The following is a 22,848-nucleotide window of genomic DNA, read 5'->3' on the forward strand; positions in this document are numbered from 1 at the left end:
AGGAATAAAAAGGGCAGGTGGATGAAAGCGGTCTAGCAGCAACATGCAAGATTAAACAGACGTATAGGAAGACAAGCAATTGACAAAAAAAAAACAACACTTATATGAACCGAAAACATCTCTTTACATTAAACTATCTATTACTACTAACTAAAATCCATTAAAGTAAATTTTTAAGTTGTGGTAATGCTCTTATAATTAACTTTACTTAAATTTTTAAGACGTTGAATTATTTACTTCTATTTTAAACAAAGTTTTTCTTAAAATACATTAACTTTGTTATTTTCTTTATAGTTTACTTTTAAAGACCAATATTCTGTTTTATTGATTTATTTAAATTTCTTAATTAATAAGCCTTATCGTCTCCCACTGCTTTATATTAAATAAAAATGGTTAAAAATAAATATTCCTAAATGTAATTACACGTTTTATGAGATTGCTGAATGTTGCATTACTTACGGATGTAAATGTACATTCATAAACATTTTTAATACCAATTTAACTCTTTATACAAGTTATACTTAATAAAATTCAGATTATGACGAAAAATACAAATATTTCTTATATCCCTTTTATTCCAGGGTCCTCTCATCCCGGCTGCATTCACCAATGGCTACCATTGAGTCGAAGTACTGTCTAGTGTTGTGTGACCCAAAAATCGGCAGCTACGTGATGGCATCACAACTGCACTTGTACATTCACTTTATGTATAATAATCTAATTATGTAGCACATCCCCCGCCAGGCGAGGCCCACTTGTTGTTGTAATGTTTGGTGTACGCGTACCGCTTTTTTCTCTATCGGTAGCCGAGGAGATCAACAACTTTTTGGAAAGATTTGTACATGAGTAACCGAAAATTGCGTTTTAGTCCTTTTACGTTTTTGACAGACCATCAAGGAGTGGTTTTAAAAATAATAATACTTGAAATACGGTCTCTAATATTCGATATTAGACAAATTTTAAGTAATTTATGAAGAAATTAAAAGTGATAATAAGCCCAAGAAAAAAAATTATTAAAGCTATATTTTTAGTCATATAATTGCTTTAAAGATTATTTAATTTATTTAAAAGAATATTCTTTTAGTTTCTTTAGCCCATTACTCATTTCTTATAAATGAATGTCTGATGACTGAATTTTTTCTGGAGGTGAAATTCGTATGTAATTCGCCCTCGTCTACCTTACAACTATAATTCAATACTTGCCCTTTGATTCCTTTTGTTGGTTATTTAAGGTTTTTAATTTCATTTCTTGATGAGTATATCCATAAATTTCTTTGGTGCCCTTGTGTTGGAAATGGTTTTTAGGCAGTTCTATAAACTCTTTTACAAACTATTACTTTCAATATATTTTAACAATATTTCTGTTGGTTTTCCCTTAATATAACAAAGTTATTGGCTGACATATAGCCTAATTCTCCGATTTAAAATTCACAGGAATATTTATAGCTGTTTTCTACATTTTCTACTAAAATTATTTATTACATCAATAATGCCGTCACAATATCTCCTGCAAAATATATAAATTCTGAAAATCATGCATGCTGACAATTAATTGATGAGACACAGCCATATATCTCAGGTTGCTGGTGACAAACCAAAACTTTGGCTGGATTGGCCTAAGCAGATGTATGTAATTTTGAAATGTCACCTTAATTAATAAATAACAACTACATTGATTGCATCACGATAAGATTTAAACAATTGATCAAAATTAGAAAAATCTTTTATATAGCTATTAGTCTTCACAGTGTCTTTTCAAGGAGTTTTAGTTGCATTAACTAGTAAAAAATTTGATTTCCTTCTATTTAATATAGATAGAAAATTATTGTTAACAGTGTATCTTATAGAAAAGGATATGGTTCACATAGTAATGGTTTATTATTTAAATATATTTACTTCTTGAATGGAAAATGACGACAAGTAATCTAATTAAGGAAAATAATTCACCATACAATAATTTCTTTTTATTTTTATCTTACTGGCAACTAGAAAATATGTGAAAACCAAATAATTTGTTAAAAATTATGTTTAAATGACTGTCGTATAACATAGTCAATGTGTCATTTAACAGAATATTTGGAAAGTTCTTCTGGGATATACAGAAGAAAAATTTTTGACCCATTTTAAAAATAAAAATAAGCATAAACAATAAAGGACTAAAAAGTAAAATCTACTGTATATTAAGCCTACTTTTCTTCGCTGCCAAATTGAGATATTCTATTTCTCTTTGATCCTACAACTTCATAAATAATCTTAGCAAAGATATGTACAAATTTTTCCAAAATGGACAAAACACCAGTAATAATGACACTATTTTATATATATATATATATATATATATATATATATATATATATATATATTGAGTTTTTAAAATATTGATGAGCTTCATCTCAAGTTGAGCTTTTAGCTCAACGCATACTTTTGTAGCACATTTTATGACATATATTGGGCCTTTAGATAGGTGATTTTAAAATAATATCTTAACGAAAGCAATAATAAATTATATTTAAACAAACTGCACCAAAAAAATGGGTATATCTCATTAATTTTGAAGATGTACTTAACAAAAAAAAACATTAAAGATAATTTCATGATTTTATATGGTGCAGGCCTAAGATATCTTTTATAATATTAGATCTCATTTTTAGACTCCCTGTAAGTGTTCTTGTTTGTTATTTTTAATGGTAGTACACCTATGACACTTCTTTTTCTATTACTCAGCAATATTAATAGTAGTAAAAACGATTGTGCTGTGCTGCCACAGCGTTAGACATTTTTTCCTTTAATATCTTCAATAGGTATATAAAAATGTTGCAGTATATTTTCTTGTTTTTATTCAACGAAAAATTGATAGAGTTAAACCAAAAAATTTATGAAATTTAAAAAGCTGGTAAAATAATAATATTTCGAGTAAATTGATTTGTCTCAAATTCTAGAAACATGTTCAAATCTTAACCCAAGCAATTTTATATGCTCTTGCATAACCTTATAATATAAAACGAGTAACTGATTAGTAGACTATACATTAACGTGTAATAATTATTATGTTTTAAAGTCCATTTCATAACAAACATCTTTAAGCTTGTCTAGGAATACCAACGTTATGTGTATTCGTTAATCGTAATATTCTGCAATAAAAGGCAGCGTCAGAAAACATAGAAACCAAAAATACACACCTTGAAATATAATAATGAAAAATAATTCGCATACTCTATTAATATTGCTAAAATATACTTCTATCTACAAAATACATATATTTTACTACTCAGACTATGTATTGTTATTACTTCTTTGTTCTTCTTCTGTCTCTACGGCTACCGATTTCGCGACTTTCCACCAAACACAGGCACTATTGGTTAACGTCTTGCGTTATATTACATATGATGTATTACAGGGTATCTTAAAAATGGGATACATTATCCTCACATATATTATTATTAAGGACCAACTTGGCAACGACGTCAACTAAAGTTAAAAAAAGTTTGAGGCGTTGCCGTGGTTAGTTGATTATTTTACTGTTTTAACTTTTATTTTTCATTTTACTATAGTTGTTTTATATAAATTTTATTATTATTAAGTAATATATGATATATTGTATTATTTATGAAAAAATACATAATTAAATGTAAGTTTTTGAGTTGCGTCACGCATGCGAGCGGTCAATGTATACAAAATATTCATTATGTCTTTAAAGTATTGTATATATTATTGCTATTATTTTTATTATTGTTACTTACGGCGTGGAGGAACAAATCGACATAAAACGCACGAGACTAAACATACAATTTTTGATGTCTTGCTATAATTAGCAAAACCGTCTATGTTGTGACCACTTGTAGATATTTTAATAAATTTTTTCAATCTGCTTGCCGATCCAATAAATTTTTTCAAAATTATGGAGCACATACTCACTTTTAGGCATTCTGGTAAATTAAAGAACATAAAATGAATAACATGTGGTTTGCTGTATTTAACCCAGACAAAGTTCTTTCTAATCAGACAAAGGTCAGATTAGTTAATTATTCATTACAGATTTTTTAAAATAGACGCTACGAAAAATATTTTAAAGTGTAAAACATATTTTTATATTTTAAAGTATTAAATTTTGGACTATGACCTTAATTTCCTTTACAGGTTCTCTTAAGTTTTCTCAAATCTTTTTTAAGATCATTTATCTACGTTTTTTCTGGATATTCTCTATGCGCCGTCTACAAAGTGGTTTAATTTTTTACTTGTTATTGTAAAAGCTATTGTATTATATTTCATATAATTTATATTCATTCATTATCGTAAAAATTCTGTGACATTAATGTGAATATTTTTTCCTTTAAAAAAAAGTTGCAATATTGTTTATTGTGCGTTTTTTGTTATTAGTATCTTCTTTTTATTAAGTGTCCTGTTCTCAATTGAGGTTTATGGTCAACTACAAAAATCACTACAATGGCAAACTCTCCTTTGTCTTTAGCTGCTCTTATTAGCTGTTCAAAATTTAACCTTGTACATTATTGGATGTTTCTTAGCCACGATAGTCTTTTCCTTCCTAGTACGCTCTTTCACTCAGTTTTTCCTTTTACTATAAGTTGAGTATATTGATACTTATTACTTCTCAGTATGTGACCTAGGTATTACGTTTTTCTAATTTTCACTGTATTAAATAGTTCTTGATCCTTGCCTATTGTCTGCAGTACTTCTTCGGTTAAGGTATGCAATGTCCATAAAATCTTGAGGCTTCTCCGATAGATCTACATTTCAAGGGTCCACGTTTCATCTACATAGAGAAGAGTCGAGCAGACGTAGAATTTTGATGAACGTAGTCGAATTTCGAGTTTAATTCGAGAATAAAATGAGTCTTGAGTTTGTAGAACAATTTTATAGCATGTTTCTTATTTCTTGATCAAGATTTAGGCTGTTATGGATTTAACATCTCAGAAACCTGAACTTGACCTGTTCTAAAATGTGCCCGTTTATTGTGTAAGGTTGAGGTACATTTTGGTTTTTTCGCTTCACTTTGAATTTGTTAATGTTTATTTTTATACCAAATTGCTGGCAGATCAAGTTGGTCCTTTTGATGAGTCATTGTAGACACCAGTTGAAATGAAATCCGCAATCAACACCGTATCATCGGCGTATCTGATGCTGTTGATATGTACTCCATTCATCTTGACTTCATCCTGGGAATCCTCCAGTGCTTCTTTAAATGGAAGCTCGGAATAAAGATATGGGTGATAAAACGCAACCTTGGCAAACTCCTTTTCTAATTTCTACTTCTGCGGATGTGGAACCTTCGAACCTAACTCTGGCGTTTTGGTTCTAGTACAAGTTTATTGGAAGTTTGATGTCCTTCCCACCTAAACCGACTCCTTGCAAACATTTTTAGTATATATATTATATTATAACATTCTTAGTATAATATGGTCCATTAATATTTTTTATAGATCATAGAACTTTTCTATAAAACCATTTGAAAACATTAAATCATTATCTCTACAAGAGGTGGTTTCTGTAACAGATACATATAACAAATAACATAAAAAAACGGCAAACAATTGGCAAAACCAAATATAAGGGTGAGTTATAGAAAATATTGAAAAATATATAGTCATAGTTGGATATACCAAAACAACTAGAACCATAAAAACTTGTTGTTCTGTTTAGTTTTTGATGACATATAAGTAGCAAAAAAAATAACCGAATGTGTTGTGTTTGTACCTTAATTTTGAATTTTGAATTTGGATCAATATCATAACATCGCATTTATATAATCACTTGGAAAGTTTGAACAGTAATGTAACATTCCAATATTAACTTTATTGCAATAATAAATAGCTGCTGTAGAAATAACGAATAACAAACATTTTTAATATTTGTAATTTTCTTAAATTAGAATTTTAGACGTAGGCATCCTAACATAGGATACTTCGAAATTTTCAAACATTATTCTCCGGAACAAAATGAGAAACGTTTCAACAGTAGAAACAACAAATAAATCTCCTTGGTTATGGCGATAATGTTGAAATTTTGAATCGACTTACAACTTTTTAAACAAACTTCAAATTTGTTCCATCACGCTTAGGTCTGTGTAGCTTGTAGGATATAAAAATCATGTTCGTATTTCTTCATTGTAATATTCTTACCCCTATTAGATCTGTCTAATTGTTAGTGATAGGCAAGATCAATTTTAAAAGTATATATTATATAAATATGATAAATGTTTCCTGTTATTACATACATATTCTATAGGTTGGACAGCAAAAGAGATCGAACAGGTCCACATGCATTAGGAGATAGATACAAAAGGATAAAAATATCGTTTTGTCAGTCCTAACTCTCCTTCTTTCCGTGGAATCTTAAAAGAATTACTAATTTTTTAAGGTAGATAGGTAAAATTTTTCAAAATAAATAATTTTTTAGTATTAACTAAATTAGGTACGAAAAAAAAAAACAAAAAAAACGCAGCAAAAAGTCAGTGGAGTACTATAAAATTGAAACGTGCTTTTGCTATTTTTCGTTCTATGATCCCTTTGAATCATTTATAGATTAGATAGCATAAACTTTTAAATAAAAAATAAATATATTTGTACTTCCATTTACTTAATTTGCCTAAAATTTCTCAAAAATATCATCGGGTAAATTTAATAATAGATTAAGATTAAAAAACTGAAAACATTCTCTTTTGCTGTCTGCGATATTATTTTATGTGGTTAATAAGGTGTGTTATAATTTAAATTATTGGTTTTAGTTGTGTTTCGCCGACATAAGGCTTGTTATATTAATATTATTACTAATACTAAAGTTGTTTGACGACCTCAACAATAAGTTCTTTGTTTGAAACCATTTTAGAAACTAATTATCAGAATGTTAGATACATTTAGGGTTTTTCATTTTATCGTAAAGACACAATATTTTTCATCTTTTCTTTGTTTTCAATACAATTTACATATTTTATCAAATCTTAATTTTGATGGATTTATTTAAACTTTATCAAAATTCTGTACAAAAACCCGAGTGATGCTTCGGTAGCTTTATATCACAAGACGTATAGTAAAAATTTACTATATATAAAAATATTGAACAGTTTTCGATTTGAAATTTTATATTCATCCAATAAAAGCCGTTAAAATCAGATACAATGCTGAGAGAAATTTGAAAACTAATTTTTCTTTTTCAAATAATTTAAAATGAGTGGCCACTGGATGAGTTTCTTTAAAGTTGTTATTAAATTTTTAAAATGAAAAAAATGTGTTTGGTTTAGTTTATAGGATTAAAATATTTTTTTATTTAAACTGTTACTCTTTTTTAATGAAAATTGATTTTACAAAATAGTTTCTTACGAAGAACTACTGCTACTGTTGTCTGACTGACTACAAATTATAAAAAATGCTTGTAATTTAAAGTCTCCTCAGTACAAAAACACCACGATATAAAGTAACTAAATAATAGTTTGAGTGACTGGACAGTTATGGAAACACTACTGAGCTCCATCTACATCTAGATCGAAGAACAAAAATGTGAGTACATATAAGATTTTTTACGCACATTTTAAAACTTTACTGCGACACAGTAAATATGATATTAGCTATCAAGATACTTATTTTTTTATATTTAGAATCAAAATTCTAAAGATAGTACAATGTGACTAAAATCTATTAGTTCTAAAGTGATTATCAAATATCGAATCAAAATATTTGTAAATATCGGCGATATTTTTTGTTACTGTGTTCTCTTTAATAGATTTTCAGAAGATAGATATCATGTATATTTTACAACTGGATTAAATATTTCTTATAAAGACACCTAAAATATTCTCTACATACATACGTATTTTGTTACGCCACAACGGGGAATATCATTTGTGTGACTAACGTTATATACCTCGTTTTAGCTTTGTTGTGCTTCTTCAAGCATGGTATCTTTATTGCGAACAGAAAACAACAATCCTGGTTCCCGCTGCCTTGCTATTATCAGTATTGGGTCTTTGTCAGTTAGTAACAAAGCCTGCCTCCAACATACAAGTTCCATTTTCTAACAAACGACTCTTTAGATTCGGGCCTTTTGTTTTTGGTGCAAACGCGCAGAGGTTAGCTGTGGCTATATCCTCACCCAGGATCAGGTGTCGTTGTGCAATGAGATGGGAAACCACAGAAAACCAATCTCCCTCTGTCCTTGTAATTTTAATGCGACTCATAAGGAGTGTACGGGTGTGCTTACTTTTTATGTATTTATTGGTTAGTGTTCTACTGTGTACTTACTATGTGTGTATATGTATGTTTGGTAGTCTTGTTTTTGGGGAGATTTTGTAAGTATGGTTTGTGTAAGCGTTATGTTCGATATACATATGTAGGTACGAGTTGAGTGAATGTTTGGTTTATCGTATTATGGTAACAGGTGATTGATATTACATACCTCTAAAATAAGTTAAACATTTGGTTTAGATATCGGACTGTGTCGCTCCGCTTTTTAGGTGAGACATTGAAGAGGATCAAGGACGTGAAGTGGAAGAGGGATTTTATATCCTAGGATAGGTCATAAGATGAGATTTGTTAGGGAATTCGTACGGCTTGTGTTTGTTTTGTGTTGGTGGAGGTGGCTTGTCTGTGTGGGCATCTTGGTGAAAATGCCGGGTGGTTTTCTTTACAGTTGGAACATTTGGGAGCATTCATCGTTGAGTATGTAATAGACTTTTTCAGTTTTGTATAATTAATTCTTTTGGACATTCGTTGCAGCATGTCTGTTTTTGCAGGATCTCAAACAGTACTTTAGATTGATCAGACCGGAATTGGTTAATCAGGGGGTCTCACCACTTAATCGTTCTCCTTCAATCCTGATACCATTGGCGGTTAGTAAAATGGGCAATTATACGAACTATTTTGGTAAATCGAAATTTGTTTTCGGATAAATTATCCTCGATGTCTTTTTCGGATAAGTTTTTGTCGACTCTCGCAATGACTAAGTGAAATGTTTGTAGTTGATTATTGTTTGGATTGGGATGCGGATTGTTTGGGAGTTGAGATTTGGTACAGCACGCTAGGTTATTGGAGATGACGATGTCTCCAGGAATGTGTCGTAGTTTTGCCGTGAGATTTTTTATGTCTAGATGGTGGATAGTTCGTAAAAAGCCTTTTGGGCGGGGAAGACTTTAAGATAGTCAAAATTTGAAAATAGTTTGTTATCTTTGATAACACTGGTAAACACACAGTTTGCTGCCGGAAATTTTTTTACTGTTTCTAGGTAATTTGGGTCTGCTGAATCCAAAAATGCTACCAGATTTGCTCCATCAGATCGTTTTCAGGAAATACAACAGATCGCATTTCTAACATATGTGGTAATTGAACGCAGCACTAGCTACATATATGTAGTGTTGCTACCAATTAAATAAACAAAACAATAATAAAAAGTAAGATATTTATTGTACAATAATGTACTTACAACAATGATCACACATATCTGCATATCTGCCAAAAAAACTTAACTTTTCATCTGACCTAACCAGCATCGCAGCACAAATCTGCTATTCAGCGTCACCTAAAAACTTCCTTTTATATGATTTTCTTGCAAAGGCTTTAAAAGGACGGTCCCTTTGAAGACTCCAGCAGTAATCCGCCATCATGTGAGTGTCCCATCTCCCCTGATACCTCTCTTCCATCGTTTTGATATCTTGGTGGAAGCGTTCCCCTTGTTCCTCACTAAGGTCTCAAAGCTTTTCTGGGAAACGGGCTAAGTGGCTGTGGAGGTAATGAATTTTAATACTCATACGATAACCGTGTTTGTTAAAATTGTTGAGCATTTCTTCCACTATATCCCGGTAATTTTCCGATTTATTGTTTCCAAGAAAATTTTGCACAACTTTCACAAAAGAGTACCATGCATTACATTTAATTTCAGTCATCGATTCTGTAAAATGCGAATCTTTTATAAGTTGTTATATCTGAGGCCATCAAATATTCCGGCTTTCAATTTTTCTTTACTTAGTGCAGGGAATTTGCTGGACAAGTATTCAAAACAAGGACGATTCTGGTCTTGGGCCTTTACAATTTATTTGATCAACCCTAGTTTAATATGTAACGGAGGTAATATTATTTTCTCTCAGTCGACCAATGCTTCGTTAACTGCATTAGCTTCTCCTTGAACTAAAGCATCTCTGGGATGCCATTTTCTTCTACTCCAGTGTTGGTCCTTAGCCCTGCTATCCCAAAGACACAGGAAACAAGGATATTTTGTATAGCCACCTTGTTGTCCCAGGAGAAAGTTCACCATCTTAAAATCAACACAGATCACCCACTGATGTTGGTCATACTTGATGTTTTTTAGCACCAGCAAAATTGTTTTATATTCTTCTTTCATTTTTGTAGAATGCCCAATTGGTATACTCCCACATTTGTTGCCATTATGTAAAAGGACACACTTTAAACTTCGTTTGGAACTGTCGATAAAAAGACGCCAGTGATCTGGTGTATATTCCGATACACCAATTTCTAACAGTCCTTTAATATTATTACAAAAAACCATCATTTTGCTGAGAAAAAAAAGGCAAAAGTTTTTTTTCTCTATTACGGTAGTATGTAATTTTGGTGTCTGGGTGAAGAAGATTCTTTTGCTTTAGTCTGGAGGCAAGCAACTCGGAAGAATCCTTTGGAAGATTCAAATCTCTGATAAGATCACTTAGCTCTTCTTGAGTAAAGAGTTCAGGACGTGTTGACTCCTCTTCAAAATAACTGTCGTCTTCCTCAAATCTATTAGTCTGTAGTTCGTCAGATAACGTTTCGACATTATCCTCTGGTAACGTAGGTAGACAGCTAAATATTGGAATGGGTATCTATTCAAGCTGATGTGGAATTGGTCTTATTGCTGAATCCAGATTAGGATATGTCCACGTATGTCGATTGTTACGATTAATGCCCTTTATATTCACAATACAAAATAGCAATCGTCAAAATGATTTTTTGGTTCCCTCCATACCACCAAACTTAAGACATTTTCGTTGTCCTTTCGTCCACTGTCGCAAGTTTTCCAGACAAGCTTTGTACACTACATGTGGAGCCCAGGATTTATCTTGATCTTCTAAATGAACACCAAAATAGACTTGATATGCCCTTTTTATAAAATCACAAACTGGTTTTCTACTTTCCTTTACAATGTACTCGCTACATATGTAGCAAAAAACGTCCGGGTTATTCACACAACAACGCCTGCTTGTAGAAGCCATGGTTTTCAGTTGTCAAAAACAAACTCTTGCAACGAAACTCAAGTTCAAACTAAATTTTACAATAGAACGCAGTTGACTTTATAGAAATTTATTAAGGCCGTTTCAGAGAAAATACTGTTTACTTATCGGACAATAGTTAAAAAGCAATTAGCGCTAATTTCAAGTTATGGGCATTTCCAAAAAGTACACTTTAATTAGAAGTCATTAGTATGTATTTGTATTAGAATTTGTTAAGTTGGTTTATAAACATAGTGGTGAAATATACAGAAATGTAAGAATATTTAAGTATTTGATGAGTATGTTATATCTCGAAAACTAGAACTGATACAAAGAAAAGGTTTGTATTTTTGGAATCAGCACAGATTAATTAATCAAGATCAGTTGATTTTTTTCGGCAGCAAGACAAAATTTTTTTTTGTTGGGCTGTGTAATCAGTAGCTTGGTCTCTGTTGTCAGATGCTTTGGGAAATGTCGTCTATCTGTAATTAAGGATGTCTTGTGTGGTTGTTTGTGTGGTATTGTGTGTAGGTGTTGTGTTAGATTGTGGGGAAGGTGTTTGTTGCGGTATTATTTGCGTGTGTATTGATAAACCTGTAGGAATGTTAAGGGATGGGGAATGGGGAATATGGTAAGGTATGTGTTTGGAGGTCGAGGGGGTGAGAGTGTGTTTTTTTGTATTTCTTGTTGTGTGTTTTCTGTTGTGTGGGAGTTTTCTGTGTTGTTTTGTTTGTGTCTATGTGTTTTGTTGGTTTAAGTCTGGATATGTTCATGGCTGTACTCTGTGATGGTTTTTACGTCCTTTTCCCATTTTCTCATGTTAAGAATAGGACCCGTTGTATATAGGATCAGTTTCTGTTCGATGATTTCGACTTCTAGGAAATACGGGATGTCCCCAAGTAGGTTGTATTTCTTAAGTATTCTGAAGAATTTTCTTGGACTGGAGAGTCTTTGTCGGATTAGTGTGATGTAGTTTTTGGAAGTTTGTCCACGTTACCAGATTCGCGAATAGTTATATAACCATTACGCGACCCGTTATATGAATGAACCGAGTTAAACCTTAACCATAGTCTCTATGGTACCGGTTTTTTGGAACTTGAGCCGGTTCTCTTCTCCGGTAGCTGCTAGATGTGAGAATGCGATCGATGCCGCGGCGTTACTGAGAGGTCATATATGTAAAAAAAACTAGATAGGTATGAAAATCGTAAAAGAGGATTAAAGAAAATTTAATAGTATATGACATATTACGTGGAATAGAGAAAAGTATACGCAGAAACAATATCAATACACTTTCAAATATTGAAGTACTTAAATATCGACATTATGGTAATGCTAAATAAAATAACGAGAAGTTCTAGTTTTAAAGAAGGAGATGGTGTTTTTCTGGGAAATATTTAATTCAGTTCAAGAACAACTTGAAACAATTACTACCAAAGCTTTTAAAAGTATTATGAATCATAACCAAAGACTAGTGATAGAATAACACGGAGAAAATATGGATTTAGGTGGTCCTCAGTTGTAGAAAAGTTGCAACGATTGACTTAACTGAATAAAATGTAGAATTAGTCAATGTTTCCATGAAATATTGAGAAAAATTATTTTTTGCCTCACTCGTCGAGGTGATGATGCTAGGAATATTCCGATAAACAAAAATAATGACATTTAGATAGATATTATAATTTAGTTTAGATATATTTTGACAGAAATTTTTGATATTCGCTTTTTTAAAATGTTAGTTAATTGTTTTTTAGACAAAAATGTCAATTACCTAAACAGACTTTGATATGCAGGATTTTGTAACCGCTATATAGCAACATAACCTAGACATAGCGAACAGTCACGGCCACGTGATTTTTTTTACCTTACAAGATCTCACGACTAGAATACTGGCGTTACGGTGTCCTGTATACAATACAGTCATTATTTTGGGTGTCGGGTAGGAATTAGGTAACAAAAAACCGAAAATATCGGTTTGGTGAGAAGGTGACCAAAGGTTTGTAAAATGTCAATACTAATGTCAATGCGATTTTTTTTCGGTATCTATAAATATGTCAATCCAGAGCAATATGGTAATGTAGGTAGTTTCAGAAGAGTTAACCAAAAAAGGTATGGGTTTCTTTTATATATTTTGATATCTGCAAAAAACTGTGTTATATTTGCATTAAGTGATAGGTATAAGTTAGCATGATATTATCCACGTAGATCGATCCTCATTATATTCTCAAACATAAAAATAAGAAGATTAGGATTTATTTTTCACCTTACTGTAGGTTCAAATGATACATTTTACCGCGTTAGATATACCATTGATAGTTTCACAGTGTATGCCTTTCATTTGTTTCAGATCTCTTGATCTGTTAAATTTCGATAATGTTTCATCCCTTGAGAAGTGCATCATTATCTATTTTTAAACTTTATTTTTAATGCTGAATGTCAAAATGCCAGTTTACAATTTAAAACATCCAAATTATATTATATAGTATCAATCATCAAAACCTTTCGAGTAACACCGCTTCTTCGCTTTAGGCTACAAAAAAAGTCTGACTAATTTTTTAACTTAAGTCTTATATGTTGAATTATGATAAGTTTTTAAAAATGTTTTAACGACTAAGGTACTAGTTGTGTTATTGCAGTTATTTTAAGTTGGTATCTATCATAAAGGAATATGTTTCAGACACAACATATTTTTAGTTAAAGATCTAATTACAACTTTTATTAATCTTGAGAATGAGTTCTCACTGATAAAATTTATCATTACCTTACAGAACAGAAGACACAATTAAACATTGCAGAAAATAAGAGTACTAGACGAGGAAATTTTAAATATATCCTCATAACTTTGACCTTGAGTAAATCAACCCTTTGTCTTCAGTATTATTGATCTTTTAATTTTATTGTTTTTTCTGTTTGAAGTCTACCATATTTTGAAAGAAATCCAAGGATATTGTCAATCTACCGTATTTTGATGTTGGCAACTTACGCTGTACCTTGATCTATCTGGTATCTGTAATATTAGCCGTTGCATCTTCTAAAGGACGTTTAGTTTTAAATTTATGATCAGTTTGCACTTGGTTTTTGATATTTTTGGCTAAGATTATTTCAAAATTGTATGGTGTTTAATACTTCCGAACTAATTATAAGTAATGTACAAGCCGCCATTATATTTTATTTGCAAAGGATCGATCTACTATGCCGATGCTTACAAAACCTCCAGAATACAAATTACTTACAAAAAGCTGACCTTTTTGATTCGTAATTGTAGATCTCGACAAAAGGTTGATCCAAATCTATTAATCCAAAAAATGTTTTTGAATCGCCTTTATCGTCTGTATCCTGGCATACTGGCTTTGCAAAGAATAATTTAAAAAAATAACTTAGTACTAGTAAGTAAAACCTAGCCGAAAATAACAACATATCATCAGCCAGGCGCAGACAAGCTCGGCAAAACCACAGACACACGCCAAAAGATATCAAACATAATAATTAATTCTAGTTGTATGGTTGCCATACGTTTTTTTTGGAAATATTTCTAATTGTCTTTGGTAAAATCACAGAAGAAACGTATTTTAAAGCGAAGCTTTTAAAGGGATCTTTTTAAATACCAACCAGCAGTTACCTGAATTAATTAGAATAGCTCTAAAGTTAAAACAGGCAATATATGGTACAAATAACTCAACCGATGAACAAACAAACTGTTATAAATAATAAATTGTTTGTTGACGTAAGAGACCAGTTTCTAGCTAAATAATGATAAGAGTGACGATGTCACATATTATAGATAGGTAATATGTACAATTGGCTGTTGTTAACATGGCTAATGCTCCTCATAATTCTACTCTAAACCACAAAGAAATTCAAAAATACGTAAGAAACTTATGTACTTAAGTGGTTTAAGAACTAACTTTTGGTGTGTATCTTTTTCATTCAGATGTATGTCGATGATTCTATTTAGAGATTTTTGAAAAAAATTTCTATGCAAAAGTTGACGGCACTCTGGCTATTTGGAGCTAAATTGAAGCGAGTATTTTCTGCACCAACAGGTATGCAGTATGCTCTTTAATAATTTGTTTATTTCTTACTAAAATATTTTTCTTTATCTTTCATATAGACCAATACTATATCATTTTTATTTTCACCAGTCTTTCAATAATTATCTTAACTCAAGTTAAATGTAATAAATGCGTAATTTTATGAAAACTCGTTTAGTATCCTCCTTTGCCTTTGTTGTATAATCTTTTAATTTTTACTACTGCAAAGATGGTGTGTGTATTTTACGATGAACAAAGTATTTTCTGTACTATCTTAAGGTAAGTTTTAAATTGGCAGTTTCCAATCACGGTCAAATTGACCCTCATCTAGACCTTATTGTTCTATTTTTGTTTCTTCCCTGTGGTTTGTATTTTGTTATTGTTTCTATTTTCCTTTATTCTTTTGTCTATTAACCTTTCATAGATAGCGTTTCATCTCTATTCTATTCCTTCCTACTTCTTTCGACTTCATTTACTATTTTAATAATGTCAATGTTTATCTTTTAGTCCCAATTTTTCTTTTCTATATAGTTGACTGGTTACCATTTTAGATTCGCAACTTAAATTTTGTTGTCAGTTAGTTTTAAATTCTATGTTTTTTTCTTTTTCTAATAACTTTTCATACATGTGTATGTACACTATAAAAAAAATTGGATGCCGTCAAGTTTTATTTTAATGACAAATAGAGTTATCGCCCTAAAATCTGTTAAATCCATAGTCTTATAGAGGCTAGATATTAAGATAGTTGTTCGTGAAATATGTATTATTTAATATATAAAAAAAATTATCTCGACAATATTAATTCATACTGTGAAGTTTTCAGTTGTATGTTTAAAAATTTGTATATCGTGGGCCTTACTATACACTGAAAATTAAAACGTGCTGTCCAAATTTTATTATTACTTTTGAGTTAACCTTGAATATTATACAGAGTGATGTTTTCCATTCTATACATTATAAAATATGGTATTCGTAATTATTCTCATCACCACACTGTATAATACATTTCCGGGGGGTGGTGGTAGCTAGTAGACCATCCCCGTTTTTCCTTACTTAAAAGCGTCTCTGGCGCCGTCTCTGTTATATTTTTATTATTGTTTGTTTACTGGATGTATACAAGCTGTATATATTGATATTATGATATACATAAATATATACTCTAATTTAAATACTTGGTAGCAACCGTGGTTTGGTGTCGCCACTTTATTGTATTAGACACCTATATGTCCCTGTGTTTTGCAATTCCCAGTCCATCCTTGTCTAGATCGTTTTCGAGAATCGCTTTACCGACTGTAGTTATTCATAGCAAATAGAAAAATAATAGTTTGTACGAAGTATATATGCCAATGGAAATTAAGGAAGTTGAAAATTATATAAATGATCCAAATATAATTCATTGATGTGTATATTCTCAATTCTAATCTTTTCTTAATAAAATCTAGGATCGGTGAGTACTAGAATTTTATATAATTTTCCCTACTTACTACTATATTAAAACTATGGAAAAAAGTGTTATAAAAATTGTAGTCTAATAATCAACACAATAGTAATTTTAACGTAAGGAATTCCGAGCTGTTAAGGATAAAGAATCTCTTCCTTAGTTTTAGTTAGATACACATTTAATGTTTTGACATGTTCACTTTATTTACATTGCTTTGCAAATAGTTCCGTTTTTCTCAGAGAGGTAAGTTAAATTTACTAGGTAACTAACATCAATAAAAACTGGTATTCTGTTGTTGTTTTTTTTTTTTTCAATCATTTTTTGAATCTTCGAGTACGTATATCTAGTACACTGTTAAACACTTCTTTGGAAACCCGCAAACTTTCTCAGATTAAAGTTTCTAGATAATTCGTATACTTACTTACGAGTATTATAATTATAACATTTCTTATTTTCACACAATATTAATTTTTTTCTTACCTGTTAAGGTTGAATTCATTCGTTTCCAAATTATTAAAAATCGAGAATATGCACATTAAAATATAAATTTGGTGATAGATTGGCTATTATATATTTTCTTCTACACTATTTCTGTTGACATATTAGAGTTTATTCACAGAAGTTAAGTGTCAAAATTGATAAACAGGGTATTTTAGTTCAGTGTATATTTGATATCTACTTGGTTCCTATGTCATTGCTTTAAAAATATTGGCGATGCAATCGACAGCGTTATTCATCTCTGCACATCGCGTCGCGGAAATGAATATACGCTAGCAGAATGTGATATTATAGAAAGCTGTAGCAGTAATTTTTTTACAAAACGAAGATAGAAACGAAACTTTGAAAGTAGTGTGTTTTTAAAAACCTTGAATCTTTTTAAACTTAGGTTAAATACTTTCTGTAATTGGATAATGAAATTTCACAGTTATTAATTTCATCAAAACATTTTGTGATAAAAATCCTTACCTTTTCTATCGTTTTTTATAGCTTTTTATTCATTTGGCACATTGGTTTAAGATATGTATTTTAAATATTTAAAATTATCTTTCCTTTTTTATCATTGATGAGTTTTAATTTTTTATTAAAAAAAATTAGTTATTTGTTCTCATTTTGAATAAGTTATACTTGTCCTTTAAGGTCTATCGAATCTTATATCTGTACGTCGCGTTCGCGAGGTATTTCTCGGGTAATCATTAGTTTATCTTTTCTTCTTTCTTTAACTTGAAGCCATTTCTATGTTACTGATAAATTTTCTTTTAATAAAATATATTGTTTATAAAATTCTCGCATTTTAAAATATAAAAAATTGTTCAGGGTTTTTAAAAATTACAAATTAAAGAATTATATTCTACATAATTTTCCATAGTTAGCTTTTAAAAGTATGTTTAGTTTTTGCTCTCATCCAAAGTTAAATAAGAAAAAGTATTTACGTGGTACTTATATATGTATCTTTTAATATAAAGGTTATTTTGATAAGTTAAAAATGTAAAAATACTTATAATCGAAAATTATTAATTTATAATAAAATCAATGAATATGCATATGGAATGTTTATATTTAAAAATCCGTTTAAATTATAAATTTGTTTAAGACTTAATTACAACTGTTAATTTTTGAGTAAAATTAGTACAATGGCCAAAGACATTGTTATTATATACGTAACACCATTTTAAAACCAAACTACACGATCAAACAAAAAAGCTAGGAAAAGAATTTAACTAGACTGCATTATGTGAAAGAAAACTTTTTTATGTTTAGACGATATTATGTAACTTTGTTAATGATGTAAAATTTATTTAAAATTTCTGATAATAATTTTCAAATATATACGAACAAGAGAAAAATATCAAATTAACTAAGTAGTGTATTTTATTACGGAAAGTTTGGCATGTGTACAACCCTAAAAATATGGATTGAATATTACTAAAAAACGCATTTATAAAAAAAATTGTTCAATAGATTGATTTCAGTTAACTTTGGAAATTTGTAACATAATTTTGATCTGAGCCAGGAGTGCCAAGATTCTCTTGTTTTAGTTAATATGGTGTTAATATCTTCAATTTAAAAATAGACAAAGTCTGATGGTCATTGGACTAATGAATGAAATTAATTTTGTCATATCGAAACATACGGATTTAAGAACTGATGTTAAAGCAACCAGTAGCGTTCGTTCAGAGGCTCTCGAAGACGGTCTATTCCTTTAATGTTACGTGAAATCATTGTATCAGCCATTTTGGGCTTTTTGCAATATAAAAAAAGCAATAACCATATTCCTTCAGTGGGCGCTTTCGACTTTTACGTATTAAGGATTATAATATTAAACAATTATTGTAAGTACGTACTATATGACAAGATTTTACACTAATGATAATAATGAAGGCGAATGGCAGAAATATGTCATATGTTAGGATGATTGTACAGATAGAAGTTTGTAAAAATATAAGAAAAAATTGTTGCGGCCGCCGAGACATAACTATCCTATGGTATAGACAACCTAAGTTTAAGCTGTAAAGAAAGATATAATATGATCTAAAGACCATTAGTAATTTTATGAGTAATGTAGAGACATAAGTTTTTTTTTTAATAAGAAGCTTTGTCAAAAGTACAATAATTGGGACAAATTAATAATTGCCCCGTGTGGGGTACGGGCCACATCAAAGAATATCCCCACAGAACCTCCTGCTTGTCGTAAAAGGCGACTTACTGGAGTAGCACACTGCTATCAAATACCCATAATTCCTTCTGTTTCACACAGTGTGCACTTTTACCTCAAATCTTACTATTTTGTGTCGTATTAGTTATTTAAAAACCATTTACAACACGGATTATACTATATCTTACGTAACCAATTTGTTAATCTAATTGTAATTCCCGCTTACATATTCATTTTAATTACCTTTTTTTGCTACATATTTTGTTCGATTACCATTTCAACGATTTTCACTTTTATCATATTTATTTTAAAATCATGTTTTGGTTATTTTCATTGTGAACACACTGTGATTGCCTTCTTACCTAGAACATTAAATGGCATGCATCTTGGAAATACATAGACAGCTGGATGCTAAAATAAATTTGTCAATGTATCGTCTAATGATTCTTATGTCTTACATTAAATAAAAAACGCTAATACCTAATATCTGCTTAATTAACTAGTTGGTGTGAGTTGTCTGTACAACAGTGTAGTCGTGTTGTCTCGGACGGCTCTTTTTGTGTTCGGCAATTGTCCTGCCGAGCCTTCATGTATATCTTAATATGCGTTCTACAATGTACATATAAATTAAAATACAATGATAAGACAAGGTTCACAACGTGCCGTGTGTATGTGGGATAAAATAATATAATATGGACATTGTTCAATTTTGTTTTTTATTTTCCTTTCTCTAACCTTATCCTTTACTGAAAAGTTAGCTGTAGGTAAGTAAACTATTTTATATTTACGTTTATAATTCATATTTTTTTTTTTAAATATGCGTCCTCCTCTTTTAAATTATAAATAAAATATCTTAAGTTATAATAATATTCTAATTTTAACTCACCCTCTTAAATCTAAGTTTGCATGTATAGAGGCTGTACAAATAGTTTTTTAGTTAATAGAAGTTTTCCTTATTCTATCTTTTTCTGATTTCAAAGTTTTTTAAAAAGAAGTTATTATTATTTTTTAAATAGCGATCCTTTGTTATAATTTTTTATGAAGGATTTAAAAAGTGATTTTATTTCTGACCAATAATGTAAGATGAAGAGTAAGATAACTTACCTTTATTATAACACATAATCATGGTATTACCAACTGGCGTCATTTTTTCGTACCTGTATCTCTATTTTACATATAATTTTTAATTTCTTTATATCCCAAGTATTGTTGATATATTCTGGTTTGTGCATAAATAAACTAAGTAAAAATAAAGCAAACAGTAAAATTTCGGTTTATTGGGAGAATCTGAATTTTTTTTCGAACAACTAGTACACATCTTCGGATTTTTAGATGTTGCTTTACTTTTATATGTCGCTTCATGCGTCTTTAGGAAGTTATTTTATTATTACTTCCTTTGAGGGAAAATATTTGATTTCATGTTTAGGTCTTCCTACTGAGGCGCTCTGATGAGTCCTAAAAAGAACGAAATACGCATAAGCTAATTGTAGAAGCACTAAACGAGAAATCAAATTTTAACTGTCATTTCTATAAGTGAAAATAGTCAATAAACATTATAGACAAAATATCTTTTGCCATTATTAAGCTTTGTTATTTTTAAGCTCTGATTAGATTTTTTTTTCAGTCAAAAGTTGTATTTGAAATATGTCATCTTTCAAAAAATAATTCTTTTTCGGAATCATATCAGAAATTTTATAACTGGTTATTTCGATATTAGAATTTTATTGACCGGAACTAGTGAGCTTGTATAGCACCTCATGATTATTAGCATTTTTAGCTACTTTACCATTTGTTATGTTTTTCTTATAAGTCTTCTAATTTATTGTTTTCATTTATTTATTAAAGGTTATATTTATAACACTTACAAATTTATTAATAAAGTCTTTGTTACTAATTTATTTACACGAACAATTATACAATTTATTGTAATACGGGCGTTACATTTTAAGCGCGGCGCGGTTTTCAAAAATTAACTAACTGTTCTTTAAAAACTTTCGTATTTATATATAAAGCACCGTTAAACTAGAATCTCGTCGAAGGATGTCGACCTGACAATTGGCGAAAAAAATAGAAGGTCACATCATACTGGTTTTATTCGGCCTAGGGAGCCCGTCGATCTTCTTAGTAGAAAACACTCAAATGAATAAGCATATTAGCAATAAACATGTTTACAGTTCTGAGTCATACGACACGTCACCATCTATCGTAATATTGCCCCCCTCTTAAAAGAGGGTTCTTCCTGGAACCCTGTCGGGACTGGAACTGGAACGGTATGCAGGTATCGGCAACTGGACCCTCTTTTACAACTTCCAGCTGTATAAAACTGACAAGGGACGGTTTTCTTTCCGCACCAGTAACTATGCGGATTGCAACAGACTAACACCTGGACTTCGGTGTCTTTAAAGATCTCCTCCACCATACTTAGGATAACCCTCCAATCTAATCTATCTTGGCGGCACTCTACTCACTTTGGCATGACTTACTTTTGCACGTCGGACTCTAGTACGTGCTCTCTCAATTGAAGTAAGGCTTCCCATACATCTCGGTAGGTAGGTTGGTCACGAGCAGTGTCTTTTGTTACCAGGTAGAAAAGGTAACGTGATATTTCTTGGAGTTTCAAGGCTTTCCCAGGAGCTGGCACTTGGCATTGAAGTTCTGCAACTCGAAAAAGCTTCCTTCGAAAGACGGATGCCAACCGTGGTGCGTCTTTGATACTGGCCGGGATGCTAAGGGCCAGCGAGTAGTCATCGGTCTTGCTTTACCGGTACCTCCATAGGCACCCATGAATTCCTCAAACTGCGGTCAGACACATCTTGGACTTGGTTTACTTCCACTTCTTCATCTACGCCGTGGTCACCTTCGAAAGACGCCAGCCGGTTATGGTGTACTATCATCGGCTTTCCCCTCGGAATCTTGCTTATTCGGTAGATGACATCGTTGATCTTCTCCATGATGAGGTATGGACCTTCCCAAAACTGCTGCAATTTGGGAGAACAACCTTTTCGCTTCTTGGGATTATAGAGCCAGACTTTGTCGTTCTTCTTAAAGCAACCCTTTTCGGCTTGTGTATCGTACCGTTTCTTCATTCGGTCGCTAGCGATCTGAAGGTGGGAACGGACCAACTCATGTACATTGTCCATTCTTCTTCGTAATTCGATCACATAACCTTCACCTGCCACATCTTCTCTAGGTCGACACCCAAACTCTAGATCACAAGATAGTCGCATTTCGCGTCTGAATAGGACTCTGTCTGGTGTCTGGCCTGTTGCTTCATTAACAGCAGATCTGTAGGCCATTGTGAAGAACGGAGATATTGGTCCCAGTCTCGCTGATGATCGGACACCATCTTTGCCAAATACTTGCCAACTGTCCTATTCATTCGTTCTACCATACCATCCGATTGCGGATGATACGCGGTAGTTCTTGTTTTCTTCCTGCCTAGTCTATCACATATTCCTTGGAATAGATCACTTTCGAAGTTCCTGCCTTGTTCACTATGGATCTCCAGAGGCACTCCAAATCG

General features: G+C 31.3%; 1 protein-coding gene across 7 annotated transcripts in view; it reads left to right on the forward strand.

The window, feature by feature from the left end:
• The window catches only part of Rbp6 (RNA-binding protein 6), a 1,719,762-nt gene extending 1,699,730 nt beyond the window's left edge, over positions 1–20,032 (forward strand). For all 7 annotated transcript variants that reach the window (XM_072525972.1, XM_072525971.1, XM_072525970.1 and 4 more), the window contains one exon: positions 582–20,032. In XM_072525972.1, the coding sequence (XP_072382073.1) occupies positions 582–623 (42 nt within the window). In that variant the 3' untranslated portion in view covers positions 624–20,032. The remainder of the gene's footprint in view (positions 1–581) is intronic.
• Positions 20,033–22,848: the final 2,816 nt, after the last annotated feature.

The sequence above is a fragment of the Diabrotica undecimpunctata genome, chromosome 3 (assembly GCF_040954645.1).
Source record: "Diabrotica undecimpunctata isolate CICGRU chromosome 3, icDiaUnde3, whole genome shotgun sequence".
Lineage (NCBI taxonomy): Eukaryota > Metazoa > Arthropoda > Insecta > Coleoptera > Chrysomelidae > Diabrotica > Diabrotica undecimpunctata.